Source organism: Diprion similis, chromosome 8, assembly GCF_021155765.1.
Source record: "Diprion similis isolate iyDipSimi1 chromosome 8, iyDipSimi1.1, whole genome shotgun sequence".
NCBI classification, from domain to species: Eukaryota; Metazoa; Arthropoda; class Insecta; order Hymenoptera; family Diprionidae; genus Diprion; species Diprion similis.
The window spans coordinates 6,029,820-6,045,930 of record NC_060112.1 but is presented as its reverse complement, the minus strand read 5'-3'; the positions used below and the strand labels follow the sequence as shown (position 1 = coordinate 6,045,930).

Genomic DNA, 16,111 nt, shown 5'->3' with positions numbered 1-16,111 from the left:
TTGAATCAAGTCTAACATTCTTTTATATTATATTTTTCACCCTCACAGTGACATTTTCAAACCCCAATTTCCAAGAGCGTATATCGCGGTAACGAAATAAGATTTTTCAAAATTTCAAACGTGATGTGGTAGATTCATTCTTCCAGTTTCAAGGAAAATAAAGTTTTCGGAAATCGACCAACGCGTTCGGATTTTATACACGGTTCAAATCAGTTCCGTTTTTTTTTTTTCTTTTTCATTTTTTGTCGATCCACTTTGCACATATCTGTTTCTTCACGTTCGATTCATTCGACCATGCAGACACGACGCTTATCGCGCCACAGACATGACAGACTAAACTCCTCATTCATCCCCTGCCGAAAACATGACCTGTAAAAACCATCGTCTTTTCTGGCCAAACCGAATTTCTCTACCCTCTAAAAGCCCGCGAATCTTTCAACACGTAACCGATCGACGGAACGATTCTTATCTCCCCAATTTTCGATGCTTTTACACCGGATCTCTTCGTCAGGGGTCCGTAATTAAGCGGACCACCATGGAGGCTCCCGAATTCATGATGAATGTAGTTCTTCGATGGTGGTAAGTAACCCCTGGGACCGTGCGAGTGGAGAACGGGAACCTCGACCAATGGCTTCGGGAACATCATCATCACGAAGCCGTCATCCAGGCCCTGATGGCCCGCCCCAAATGGCGCCATTCCAAACTCGAGAGGACTTTTGCCGAAGTGTTGGCCACCGAATTGAGCCGGAAGTGCCAAGGACGAGAAGTCCAGGTTCGGTGGATCGGCGTGTCCATCTTCTTGGTGGTGGTGCTGGTGGTTGGACCCCTCATGGTGTTCCTTATGGCGTTCCTCATGGTGTTCCTCGTGATGCTGATCCGATTGGGAATTCGAACTCGAGGCGGCTGATATCTGGCTGACCAGGTCACCGATCCCGCCTCCTGATCCTGAGTCCTTTTGGTAGCCCCCGAAGCTCTCCGAGAGTGCCGAAAGCTGCGGATGTCTCGGGGTGATTATCTCGACTTCGTGATGATGATGATGATGTTCCTCGGACTCCGGCTTGTAGACCGGATACGGCGAACTGTCCTCGTCCTGATCGCTAGCCGGTAGTACTCCTGGGTCTTCGGCCGGTTTTACTATCACCAGTCCCGGATTATCTGCGTCTGTAAACGTCGGTCTGTCAGTTTCGTCATCCACGGGTGTTAGGCTATGTCGTGTTATTCATCCTCATCATCGTCAAATTGATTTTAAAACCCTCCGGGTGATTGTTTAGAGGTCTTCGCGGTCTATTCGTGTCAGTTTCTAAGGTAACCGTGGCATGCGATGGATGATGAACGCAGTGTTTTGTAAAATAGGCCATTGATGATCGTGTGATTTGTGAATCGATTAGTTTCTTCATTCTATTTTATCCACCTTACTATTAGGTATTAGTATTAATCAGAGATTCGTTATGACGGGGATGAGTTATCGCGTTTGGTAGCTGCTGCAGCTGTTATATACCTTCCACATTACACATGCCTATAAGACAACTCATCATCTGGCTAGGATGATTGACATCCTTGGTACCTCGACGATTTCTACAAAATGAGAGAGCTAGAGGAATTAGATTCACTTGTGAAGTATAAGTGTAACCGATCGCGACCAATTAATTGATCACATGCTGACTGGAAGTGCGATAGAATATTTCATTCACTCGTTCATTCGTCATCCTTGTCTTCATCACCTGACCTACTGCTGGTGCAAACCTTCAGGCGTGAAGAGCACAACCTTGACATACGAAAGATATCGTTACGTCGAATTAAACGCCTCGTTTATTGTGCATGCAAAAAAAAATATGGAGGTTCTCTTGTCGCTCATTAGAAACGACACGGTTTTGTTTCTTTTCTTCCATTTCGCCCAGCAGTTTAGGATAATTTAAGTGTATACCTACTTTGCGACTTAATTGCAGAACCATCATCTTATGGACAACTTGACGCGTACGACCTGCTTTTATGCCGTTTGTCGCAGTGAAAGGCGAGGAAACAAGGTTGGAAACCAAAATGAACTTAAGATTATCTATCCATATCAAAAGTATCGAAGCTCTAGAAATTTTCAAAGATCGAGTTCACCGCGGTCCGTCCCAAAAGAATCCGCGACGATATTCAAGTGGCTGTAATGATACACTAGAAAGTCGTTTCGAGATGCTGCGAGTTTCGACGTTCTACGATCGTTTTCACATCCTGGTCCGGACGAAACAACTTTTTATTCACGGGTGCTCGCTGCGGTCAATTCAACTTTGTGCATACACTGTGCATCAGCGAATGAAATACCATTCCCGCGGCGAAAGGTCGCGGTGATGTTCGACATCCGGTAATTTCCGGATAAACCGATTTCGGGAACTGAGTTTCCCCCTCCTCGCCTCTCTTAATCTCACAGATAATGCTTTCCATTCAAGCTCTCGCTTTCTCCATATTCGCGTGATCTTCTCACGGGTGCTTCAAATCCTGAGCTAACAATAAAACCGAATCCTCGGTATTAAATAGTTAAATCGCGAAATCATTTGCCGATCGTTCGACAGTCTTTCCAATTCTTTTTAGCTCCAACGACACCCTTTGGATCCCTTAATCATCGCGGACTAAAACTCTCCTTAATAGAAAGGTTCAAATTCATACCGCAAAGAAAGTCTCCGATTCGATACTCGGTTCTGTAAACTGTTGTATTTGTGTGTGTGTGTGTGTACGTAACCGGTTTTCTAATTCACATGCTTTGATCATCGTGAAGCCCGGTATGAGGAGGAGGAGGTCGAATGCACGCGAACCGATCGAGTGCTGCTGCTGTTCAGGCATTTTTTCAAGCCTTTCACCAATCGTGCGGCTCTGCGAACTGAATCGTTCGGATGTACAGACGATTCTGCTAAAATTCTCATTCCAAACAGAGGAAGGACGGGAAAATAGATTGCGAGACTGTGAGAAATATTTTTCCGTCTGCAGGACTTCCGTAGACAACGATTTTGTGGCGATTCAATATTGGGACGCTACCTGAAAACTACTGGATTTCCACATTTACCGTGAAAATCGTTTTACAGTAGTTCACAACTGATAATTTTAGCACCGCATCCTGCACAGTGTATTGCATGGGCAGTAAAATCTTTCGACATGCATCATCGGCATTTTGTTATATTATATTATAACCGTCGCAACGTTTTTCCTCCCTTTCTTTCGTGTTTCTCGTCGTGATTGGACGGGATTCAGAGACTCTGTACTAACCGTCTGATGGCGATGCGTACGCCGTGTGACCGTAGCTGCTGTCCGGTGATGCGTGAGCCGCGTATCCTCCATGGTGACCATACGCGCTGGGCGGTGGACCAGCGTAGGAATCATGACCTGAGGGAAAGTCTCAATATTAGTCATGATTCATGGATAATTTGGCATATTTTTACGGAGGGTTGCAGAGAGTCAAAGTAGCAAAGTGACCGAATGAACAAGTTTTCAAAGTTGGAACTTGAGGCGCGGGTACAACTTTTCGAGAATTGAGGATCATGTATCGGATGTAAAGTTCGGTTGAAATAAAAAAGGATGAATAAACGGATGAACGGATAACTGACCTGAGATCTGATATTAAAAATTATTTTCTTGGTGCAATAGAGAAACTGTTGAAAACCGTGAACTTAGATTGAAATAGTTAAGTAATTAATAATTTGAGGCGGGTCACATTATCGAGATAAAAACTCATTTTTTTCATAAATAAGGTCGTTACGCTTTACCGGGCATAAATTTTTCACGAATTTAATATAGTTTGAAGAAATCATTAGTTTATTATATGTAATCTTTATTAATTTTAGATGAGTCATTTTTTTGATCAATTATCAAAGAACTGCGTAAACATTGAAGTTGAAGTGACTTGCTTGAGCTATGATTTATAGAAATCGAATAAACGGAACGATTCGTTTATTAAAAAAAGACGTGAAATAGTAAACTGAAATTTATATTCACAACCATCGATTCGTTTATTTTTTTTCTTTTGTTTATCCACATCGATGTGGTCAATGTTTTTTTTTATTTTACCTATTTCAACCTAATTCTTCAGTTTTTATTTTGCAATCCTTTGGTTTGTACACCTTTTTTTCACTGTACCGTTAACCTGATAAATCCTTGAAAATCTTTTTATACACCGTAGATTTTAACTCTGTATTGAACTAAATATATCCCAGTAAAAACTTGTGCATTCCTTCAGTTTCGTCTGAATTTAAATCGCGAACCGCCAGACGATTTTTTTAGTCACAATCGTCTGTTGGAGCTCATTTCCGTTCGTTGATCCGATTAACTCGACGAGTCTTTTCATGAAAATAATTCCATTAGCGTATTATAAAGCAAAAGGGACGAAAAAATGATTGTGTTAAATATTTTTCTTCTTTTTCCAATGGAAGAAATAATAATTGTAATGAAAAAAAAAAATCATCCAATTCGGCATATCGAAAACTCGAACAACATTTAACACGTCATTGTCGTTGATTAACTGTTACAACTATGCAATTATTGCTATTACTAGAGATAGACAAAAATTTTATATATATATATTAGGGCGGCGCAAAAAAACCGACTATTTTTTTTTTGAGTCTCGTGTGATAAAATGTTAGTTTTCGATGTTTTAAGAGCCCACTCCAAAGGACAGTAAAAAAAAAAATTTTAAGAGGTCACTCCACATTTTTAAAACGTCAGAAATCGTCGAAAATCGATTATTTTTTTTTTTTTTTTAATTTCCTCGTTATGGTATAATTTTATAGACAAAAAAAAAAATAAGCTTCCGAAAGTTTCAGTTCAAAATTTGAATTTTGAAAGGTCGCTCGTAATTTTTTTTCAATTTTTTTGGTCCATTTCTTTAGATCTTTTCGAGCGACCTCTTAATATTCATATTAAAATTTTATAAATTTTTTTTCTTCAATTTAGTAAGAAAGAATCGATACAAAATACACCACGACATGAATTAAAAATCAAACAAAATACTGATAATATAATTTTTTTAATTCAATTTTTTAACGATTATCGACCTTTTAAAAAATTTGGAGCGACTTCTTAAAAATTTTTTTTGAGCTATCCTTTGTAGTGGGCTCTTAAAACGTTAAAAACTGACATTTTGTCACACGAGACTCGAAAAAAAAAAAAAAAAAAAAAAAAAAAAATAGTCGGTTTTTTTGCGCCACCCTAATATAAATATATATAAACAGTTTCCCCCCGCTTTTTCATCATACATATTCACTCGACTCTACTAATTGCAATAAATATACGCACGTGGCGTTGAAATTATCGTACCTGAAACTGGAACGTGGACCGGCGGTTCGTAGTGGTAATTGTGCACCGGTTTCGGCGGCGTCAAAACTGCACTTGAGGCTATGTGACGACCGAGGGTAGTTATCGCTTCGCCTTTCGCGCTGATTATGTTACCCTTTGCCGATACTATTATTCCGCCCCCCTTGATCAGCTTTCCCTTGAGGGCGATCACACCCCCGCCGATCGCTTTCAGTGCTTGGAAGAGCGTGTTCAGTATAGCCTTCTTGAACGACCATACGTCGAAGTTCTTCTCGTCGTACTGCGAAGAAATTGTTTGTTTTCAGTTTTTTTCTTTTTTTCTTTTCGAATACAGTATGCGCAAATTTTTATTTTACGCAACTGTTGTTGGTGCGGAAATTGGCACTTTTCCGATACAATGCGTAAAATTGATGGAATGCAATTGTACGCACTGATAACAGTATTTGAAAACGAATTCTTTTACGTATGTTATGTGAAAAATTATCGTACAAAATACGTTTCAAATTTAATTTTACGCACCTTTTGTATAGTTTACTATTTTTATTTAATCGTTAAAGTCGTGGGGGTAATAATATAGAATGGCCGATAGATAGGAGGACTAAAGTATCGAATTTCACAAGATGGGAAAATCTAATTCGTAGGATTATTAAAACGTAAAAATTTCAAGTACCTATAGAGAATTGATAATATAGAAATTCGAAGTTACAGAAAGACAAAATATGAAAGTTACAACACAATGAACTGTAAAATCTATAATCTGTGTAGGATTCTATATTACCGATTTTTTTTCTTCTTCATACTTCGAGGTTGTACATTTTTAAATTCTAAATACTAAATTCTCTATTTTATGTAAATTCGATATCGCGGCTCTTCTATATTTTGATCTTTCTATATTTTTACCCTCGTACAATGTAGGCAGGCGAATTATTATCACATCAACCATCGTAGTGTGATAATTGACGTTGTCATTATTCTTCCTATGAGATAAAATCGTGTTTGCATTGTTTTCGATGCAGCAGCAGGTGCGGAAATTAGGAACTTGAAAAAATTAAATACGTCTCGAATGACGACGGATTGAGTAATTTTGCCGCGAAACGACATCATGTATCCGGTCGTGAACTGCAGTTTCTTTTTCCTTTTTTATTAAATTGTTTTCTGCAACTTTCTCCCAATCCAGCTCGCACACCTGCATCTACACACATGTACGTATGATATATAAATTTTTATTCAGCAGGGTCACGAATTCTAATGAAATATCTGTACCCAGACGTACGTCATAAACTAGCGGTTTTGTAATTATACCCATATGTTTTTATTTCTAGTCCGTATAATTTATTATATCGACGTCATAACTAAACCTGTTATAATCTTATGACAGCGTTATATATTATGCCTTCTGGGTATATCATAAAATGCGTGTAAATGAAAGTTTCTTAAAAGGAAGAAGAAGTTTTGCATATTCCGAACTTTTTTGTTCCTCTTACTTTTTTTTTAGACTCTTTATATATCTCTCTTGTATTTAGCTCATATATATTTTCGTCATTTTTATTGAGTATAATTTACGAAACTTATGTAAAAATTATACCTAACTTCAATTGGTTAATTTGAAGAATTTTGTCATATAATTACGTAATCTTGGATTTGATCCACAATAATTTTTCAAAGTTTAGAAAGGTTTTCAATTTTATTACGTCACTGCTTCGACACAAGAACTAAAAATTTTTTAGATTGATTATTAGATTATTTACAGTGACATTTGTTTTTCGTTTTTTCAATTTTTTTCAATGTATTAACGATTCAGGCAAAAATCTTGTTTACCTTTAACTGAGAAATTTATAATTCTCAGGAATAAAATAAAAACAGTTTGAACAAAATTCTTTACAAACATTTCCAAATTATTTGAATCTCCTTCGAATCTTATGTATGAAAACTGAGAAAGAAATAACGAAATGAGATGTTAATTTTGGAAAATTGTAAATTTTTTTACCAGTTAAAAAAGAGCAAGAGAATAAAAACAGTGAAATCGTTGATCAGCTGAGCGAATTATCAATGAACTCACGTCGTGCACCGGCGGTCCATATTCGACGGATTCGTACTGATGCGATTTGCTGCTTCCGTCGCTACTTCCGGTGCTGACACCGCTCGATGCCTCGGCAACCTTGCCGAGAATAGCGCTCCCGATTCCTGACAAAAATCCTCCCGATCCACCGCCGGATCTTTTCATCCTCGCGATCCTGTTTTCGGACAATTGTGCGCCCTCGGATTCTGTGAAACTTCTCTCCACCTCGAAACCCGGAACTTTTTCCACCGCCAAAGAGTCGGAGAGCGGAGCTGAGTGGGCGACCACGCAGCATCCCAGCAAGATGATTGCGACGAGCTGAAATTCAACAATTTTATAAAGTTCTTTCATTTTCACTGGGTCTTTTTCTTCTTTTTCTTCTTCTTCTTATCGGGTCGCGGAGATTCAACAGTTTTCATTTCATCTCGTTCCGACTATCGCTTTCGATTTTTTCCACATTTCCATATAGTGTAAAATCTTGATCTAAATTTTGTACGGTTTTCTCGAGATATACTGCTTATTAAATAATCGTCAAGTAAATGATACAATACAATAAAGATTTTCTGACAAATCGATTGTCACGATTTATTTTTTAGCATTGTTCTCACATTGCGAGAGAAACTGTAAATTTTTAAAGCAAAACTCTATCTCTGAAACGTTCCCAAAACATCTGAAAATCATCCGAAAAGTGTTTCTTTACTCAAATAATTGGTATTTTGAGTCGATATTTTTATTTTTAAGTGGACGAGTTATCGTTGTACAAGAAATTATCACTTATTTCAGTATTCGGTTAAAGTAAAGAAGAAGGAATAATTGTTTCAGGATCTTTGAAAAATCGCATTGAAATTTGCTTATAATTAAGAAAAATTAATGAGCTGAAATTTAACAATCTTATAGTTTTTTTTTTCTTTCCGTTTCGGTTCTTCTTTTGTTTCTGGACTCTACTAATTATTATTCATTACTGGATTTAATTAATAAAGATATAATCTATATTAGATAATGAAGGATTTTTATTGAGGAAAGTTTGCATTTAATTTTGCTCAGAACTAAGAGCCACGAATGAGCTGAAATTTAATAATCTTCTAGATTTTTTTCTCATTCTTCTTATTCCATATTTTTTTTGACTCGTTGTATCCCTGCGTTCGAAAATTGAAAAAAATCAAATTTATGCAAAAATAGAAAAGATATGAAATAAGGATTCTGGGATCAAGCTTATGCGCAATCACATTGAATCACATTTGAATATTGTGAACTGTCGGTGTTTAACGTCTTTAATCGTCGAGATAAAATCTGGACCGCGAAAATTTTCGTGTTACGGTTTGACGCCGACTAAACATTGCACACTAATTTTCGAAAACCATAATGCCTGTAATCAAATTCGTATTTCACGGTCTCGTTACAGCTGACCGTGATGTCTTTATAAAGATGAAGAAAGCAGCTACTCCACAACTAGGGGATGTTTTTCTCTTTCTTTATTTTTCCCTCACACCGCTTATCGCTTTCCGCACTTTTATTACTTCGCGAAGTGGAAAGAAATTCTGTGCTAGATACTTATTTTCTTTTTCTTTCATACACAACGCATGCGCGAATAAATATTCTTTCCTTGTTATACGTATCAACGAATTTTTAGATTATTGAATCAAGAATAGACAAACAAAATTCGTACAATTTGTTATTTTGATGCAAATCGAGGAGGAATATCAAAAGGAGGATGACAAAAGCCTCACGAATATATCTTTGTTTATACATGTATTATATACATGCATTTGCATACTTTCATTAATTAGTTATAAATTCAATTTGTCGGTTCTCCCTGACGTCGGTGAATTACAAAACGAATTAGCATTATAAATTGACTCGATCGCGCTGTTTTCTGACATTTTTAACCGAAAGTTGTTCCTTTCGCACTTTCACATTTCTCCCGAACGATCTTCACACGTAACACGTAACCCAACCGATCCTATAAGCTGGAACGGCATTCCTTTCGTCGGGATGTGTTTTTTGTCTTGTTTCTATATTTTTTTTCCTTCAAGAATACGTGAAATTCGGCACACTAATTGCGATTTTTTATCGTTAAATTAGCGCTGCAGAAATTCGGTTTTAAAATTTAAAACAATAATTTTCTTTCATCAAGTACCAGCAGAATATAAATATATATATATATAATGTTTGGCAACAATTGCACGGTTTTTTCTTTTCCCATCAAAAAACAAAAACAATATCTTGCTCACGTGAGAAAAATCGAAAGTTCAATATTTCATCTCCGTTGAATTTTGTTCGAGTATTATATAAATATATATATTATTATCGCGTTTATCGTTGTGAAAGTTGTTCGATATATATGCAGATTTTTTAATCCTTATCTCTTATTTTCATTTATCTATAGACGCGTATAATCTCGAAGTCTAAAAATTAAAATCTTCATGACCTGCATGACGTAAAAAGTTTTCTCCAATGTGGCTGGAAAATCTATATAGTGTGATGGAGAATTACATAATGGTGTAGAAATTTATTCAAATAAGATGCAAATAGGCCGGGTATTTTACGAGTGAAAAATTCTGGCTTAAAAAAAAAAGAAACGGAAAAAAGAAAAAGAAAATCCATCTTACAACATCTCAAATTAAATACAAAACTCAAATTAATCGCTGTTAAATTTATATTAAATATGAAATGAACGAACGAATTCTACTGTAAAATCAAGGTTTATCATATTCTCCGATTCAATTCAGCATTGTTTATGTATGTAAAAAAATAATTGTTTATATCCATACTTTTATTCACATTAAACCGGTTGAAACTCGAAAAACTTTCTTCTGTTCTTTGAATAAAAATTCTTACCTGACGAAACGATTTCTGGAAGACGTAGACATTAATGTAATATATAATAATAATCAATATAATTATAACTGTTTCTGACACGCAGGTTTTTTTTTTTATCCACTTGCTATTCACAATCGCGTACATACATATGTTATAATAACAATAAATTCGCGCTTTATTCACGGCATGCGGCACTAAGTGCAACCTTGTCCTGCAATGATCGATTGAAATTTAGTTCAAAGACAAACGTGTGCTGCTTACGTGTATTTATTCAAAGTATATGGGGTATTCCACGCGAATTCAGTAAACGGTTCACCATGACATATTTCAATTTCATTATGGATTCTTCCTATGATAGTAAGATCCCTGATAAAACCTTTAAAAAAAAAATCACATCACTCGTCGTTAACGTATTGTGAATTTTTAAACTCTTCTCAAAAACGTCGAAATTAATTTTTGTTAAACGAGAAAAATAATAAAATCCCGTTTTCGGTACTATAAAAAGTTTTCCTGCAAGATTTCAAGCGAAAGGACATTATTTTATACATACAAATTTTTTTCATGACGTTTTCTAAAATCCTTTTAATATCCTTAAATATTTTTTTCTATTTCCGTACTGTATACATAGATGTATTGTTATAAATAATAACTGGATTTGTATAACAAATATTGCGACATACAAAATCGACAAATCGTGAAGTTAAAGTCAATACGGATCTCATGAATTCGCGATAACCACGAAGGAAAGCGATATGCAAAAAGAATTGTAACGAATACTTTCCACGATGGGATGGTGAAAAAAATTCATACTTGTCACTAAATTAAACGCATCCGGATGCGGGGAACGAATCATTCCGCTGGTGACATGTGCCTTGCATCGCGTGTTCTCGTTCATATGTACATATGTCCACGTATACATATACATACACGTATGCATACACCGGTATGTGTGTAGAAAACACATTCACCAAGGTTTGCGGTCAGTCAAGTGCAGCGATGACTGGAGTACATATGTACGTGTATGTATTTCCCTGACTATATGGTTATACGTAAATGAAAATGATCGCTATATGTATTATATACGGAGGTAAGTCGAGCGATTCTACGGAGAAAGTTTATTATCGCTGATTGTCGCTGCGGAGACGAGTCGAATTATATTACGACGAATATCGTTCTTTTCGCGTTAGGTTAAGAGAAACATAAAAATCTGTTTAATAAAAAAATCCTTTGACAGTGTTAGATTTGGGACAATTATGGCGTAGATGCATTGTTGGAAAAATTTAACTAAACATAATGTCCCAGCAGGTTCACTTTATATTTGTGTTATTTGTTACATTTCTGTTTGTGATTATGACACAAATTTTTATGATTTTAACTTTTAAATTGTCGTATCAACGTTTAATCTGTACTTTTCAGGGTTTTTTTTTCATACTTAGTAATACATCAAAAAATTGTTATATCAATCCAAAAATTTTAGTTGACCTGCTGGGATATTTTCTTTCTTTCTAACCGTATACAGGAATTGAATTACATTATTTCTACTGTGTGATGAAAATGATTCTACAAGTATTTGGGAAAAGGTTCAATCGTACGAACGTTGAAAATGGTTGTTTTTTTTTTTTTTTTTTTTGCCTCGTTTTTAGAAGTTAGGCAAAAACTCTGTAGACATTTTTTATGGCCAATGAAATAAGATGAAAGATATTAGTATCGGATTAAAAATACCAGAAGTCAATCACTTTCCAAGTTCTGATTATAAAACTTGCCCTCAAATTGTTGATATGATTTTAGTTTATGTTTGTTTCGAATTTGCTCACATTCGTTTCCATTACTTGGAAGAAATGTTTAATAACATTGTTGTACATATAAACGGTTCTTCCTCTTCTCCTTAAACTTTCGATTCAGACTGTGACTCCGATTCATAGTCAAATTTACTAATCAAAACTACAAAACCGCAAAAATCGAATGGATTGCCAAAAAATTTATTGCAAAATGTTAAGAAGTATAGTTTTATTCAGTAGCTAAGTTTGAATTCTCAGTGGAATAGTGGCTCGATCACAATAACGAAACGCGATTTAAAATCCTCGAAAAGTTTTCATCAAAAATCATTTATACATATAAAATAAAAAATGATAACTCAGCGCAAACTTCAGCAAAAAATAGTTAATTCGATTCCAATTTTTGCACTGACAAGAAAATCTTCTTCCATTACTTGATTAAAAAAAAAATCTTTCCATTTTTTATTTCTGTGAAAATTAGGTGCCTCAATTTTTTTTTTTTTTTTTTTTCAACGATTCCATTCTACTTTTGGAGTAACTTAAATTAAAATCAAGCATGACGTGATGTGTAATTATGGGTGCGTATATAACGAATTTCGGACGTCAACTGCGTATATACATATATGCGTGTGCAGCATATCTATATAAAAAGTATAATATATATATATATATATATATACATATAAACAATCTGCACCCAACCGAGTCCTGCAATTTATACAAGTATAATAATAGTTGCACCGCGGTTCCTATATATCTTTATAAAACTATACATACGTACAAAAATTTGGAGCATTCTTCGCTTTACTTTGTCGTCAAACTACTTGTTACTGTCATTATTATTATTATTATTATTATTATTATTATTGTCATTGTTTGTCTTTTACCGGAAGAAATTTCCCCTTGAATATGTCAATTTATAACAGTGATCAGAAGCGACATCGTATTATCAAGAACGATTACTCCGAAGTAAGTGAAAGGTGACGTACAATGTATAGTATGTACACCCACATAGATATAGAGACGTATGAATGGATTTTATATACACGACACGTTACGTGTTGTATTATAGCAAATTCAAAGCTAATAGATTAGAAACGATTGTCTGTATTTCTTCAATAATTCTTATTTCTCAAATATTTACTGAAATCTAGAGTTCCGACTATTCTTTCAAATATGGCTGATATTATCCAAACAGTTAGTGTTGAAAAATTGCATTGATGTAAGTGTGAAAAAAATTATGTCGGTATATTTATGTAATAATTATCCTGATTGAAGACGAATTTCATAGTGGGATAATTTTTTTTCTTAACCAAGAGACAAAGGGATTGAAAAAAAAAGACGTGTAGAAAAATTATTGCGCGTATAAGTATTTAAAATTTGTTTGTTGAAAAAAGAAGAAAAATAATATATTCGATGAAATTTGAAGAGAGAAATTGAGACGCGAATAAGTTGACTTCTTTTTTCTTTTCTCTTCCTTTTCCTTAACACCTTTTTATCCTTTCAAGTGGCGCAGAGATCACGAGATCACGTTTCTCCCAGCGATCTGTGCAGCCAAGGAGCACCAGCACCAGCACCAGCACCAGCGAAAGTGATGGTGTAAGGTTTGATCTAGTAGAAAAGGATCCGGTGGCTGTGTAGAATCTACAGAGCGAATCTATAATAGCCTTGATCTTGCTCTTGCCGCAATGCGCGACCCAGATTACCGACTTTATGCTGAGCGGTGCCAAAAAAATTTTTTTCAGCAAAAAGAAGAGTTTCCAAGTCGCGAAGCGAAAAGAAATATGAAATACCGTGTCTCTTTCACTCGAGTACTTATGTATAATTTTATCCAGATTCTTTTATTCCCCCCTCTCACCACCACCGTATCTTCTTCTTTTTTGTCTTACACTTTGATTTTCATTCCATGAACGAAAATTATAAACCGACTCATTATAATGCATGCATAATTCGCACAATAGCTTTCGCTGTGTGGGAAACAAAGAACGTATAAGAAAAGAAAGGAATACAAAAGAAAAGAAGATAACTCGCGGAACGAAATCGTCCAGATGACTTCTTCGAAAATGACTTGTTCCGAAACCTTTTGTAGGTGCAGCCTCTTTCACGTTTCCACTTTGTTAGTTTTTATTTTAATACGCTGCGACACCTCGTGTCACTTTTTTTTTCTTTATATACAATTTTTATGTACATGTAACACTTTTTCCTAATTTTCTTTCGATTATTCATTAATATTCTCATTTAGCGACGCGTAACGAAATTATCTACAAACCGCAATAAATCATCGAACGTTAAGAAATGAATTTAAACAGCGTCTCGATATTTTGTAATGATCTTGAAAGTTTTCTCTCACCTTTATTATCCTGAAATATTCTTGCATTCTCTTCGTATTGAACTCGGATTAAATATAAACTTTAAATACGAAGAATTCCATGGATTAAAAAAAAAGCAAACAAAAACAAGAACAAAAAAAAAAAAAAAAAAAAAAAAAAATTATAGAAAGTTCGTGACATGAAAAGAGTGAAAAAATTCATGGCGACAAAATTGAAGAATTCGACAGAAATCTAAGGGATTTGTGAAACGAAACGAACACGTCACCAAAGTCTTTACTCTTACTGGAGAAGTTATCTTTCGTTAAATTTGTCTTTCCAATTATCTACCTGCATTTTTGTCCGAATAACTTGCGGTTTCTCGTGTCCAGGGCGGCTGGAAGTAAACTTCTGACGAATAACACGGCACTCTCACTAACTCACTGACAGTAAGCCGACTCCAATCTCCTCTCTATATACTCTCTCCCACCCGTCAACGTCGTTGTTGCAGTTCTTTTTTCTCAATTTACTTATTTCGCTTCTCTGCTTAGGTCAAATTTTCACATTTTTGCCCTTTCGCATCCCTCGAAATCGCATCGTAATCGCGATAATGGAATTATTCGCTTCTTCGTCCCAGGGTTTTTTTTTTTTTACTCATTGTCAATCTTATCGATTGGATAGTGAAATTATTCAACAAACCGTATCGTCCGTTTCGAATTTAGTTTTAAGCATCCTTGTTGTGCAATTTATTTATTTATTTTTTTCCATACTTTTCTCTCAACGTCGCGAAAGAAACGGTAGAAATTCTATTGTATTTGCACAGTCGTAAGAGAAAATTTTTGCCGCATCTTTTGCTTTCTTTTTTTATGCGCTGACTTGTGAGCATTGATTTTCTTGCTGACTTTTTTTTTTTTTTTTTTGTTTGTTTTATAGTCTTCGGTATTCGCAGTTCAGTAAGAAAAGAAAATTTTGGCTACACCTGAGGGAAAGAACCGAAAATTTAGTCCTTTCGAAGATTTTTTAAACATTATTTTTCATCGCCATCACTTATGTCTGCAATAATTATCATCTTAATAATAATTGCTGGAATAGAAAATTTGAGAAAGAATTTCGAAAATTTCTCTGTGTTAAAATTATAAAGAGAATAGAAAAGTTAATCTTCTTTTCTCGCTGAATTTATTCAGTTATTTGATATCGTTGTTTTTGATTTATTTCTCGAAAAGGGATCGTGATTTACAATTTGCACGTTATACGTGACGATTGTAAAATATTCTTCCAACGATCGATAGAACATTCAGGATTGCGACTCAGTGTCGTAGATTTTTATACTTTTTTCGATCCCATTTTAGGCGCAATGATTCTAATTTTTTTATTTACCTTTCTCTGATATTCTTCCTGTCTAAGTTCTTCCAGCAATCGTCCGCAGGGATGATTGATGGGAAGAGAAATTCATCGATTTAAAGACGCGTCTTGAATTTTCAACTGCGAGATACTCAAATACATGATCGTTATAATCCGAACCTTATATTCGTACCGCACATGTGGCAAAAATTTGCTCGGAGCGTAAAACTAATAATTCTTTTTTATGACTGTGAATATGAACGGCAAATGAAAAAAACAATTATGTACTGTATATATATATATATATACGCGAAAGTTCGTTGAAAGAAATGAATCTGCCTCGGCTTCGACGAGCCGGGAGAATAACGCAAGTAATTAGACAGAAATTTCAAAGGGGCCCCGATAATCCGGCTCAAGTTCATCTTCTCGGCTTCATCTCGATCAGTTCAGTTTAATTTTTCATATTTTGACATTAACAAACGTAAACATGCACGCGCACGCTTTCTCACATCATAATCGGCGTCGTT

General features: G+C 35.3%; 1 protein-coding gene across 1 annotated transcript; it reads right to left on the bottom strand.

Moving 5' to 3' along the window:
* Window positions 1–345: 345 nt before the first annotated feature.
* On the bottom strand, window positions 346–14,831 carry LOC124408639. The gene is made up of 5 exons (XM_046885728.1): window positions 14,595–14,831; window positions 7,343–7,660; window positions 5,287–5,563; window positions 3,244–3,360; window positions 346–1,161 (listed from the first exon to the last, which is right to left on the bottom strand). Exons 1-5 carry the CDS (start codon window positions 14,598–14,600, stop codon window positions 410–412), a joined length of 1,470 nt encoding a protein of 489 aa, XP_046741684.1. The 5' UTR covers window positions 14,601–14,831; the 3' UTR covers window positions 346–409.
* Window positions 14,832–16,111: the final 1,280 nt, after the last annotated feature.

Excerpts from the sequence above, each read along its gene's own strand:
- LOC124408639 (XM_046885728.1), bottom strand. Across the intron at positions 3,361-5,286 it reads GGTCCACGTTCCAGTTTCAG|GTCATGATTCCTACGCTGGT; the intron begins GTACGATAATTT and ends ACTTTCCCTCAG. Across the intron at positions 1,162-3,243 it reads GTACGCATCGCCATCAGACG|ACGCAGATAATCCGGGACTG; the intron begins GTTAGTACAGAG and ends CGACGTTTACAG.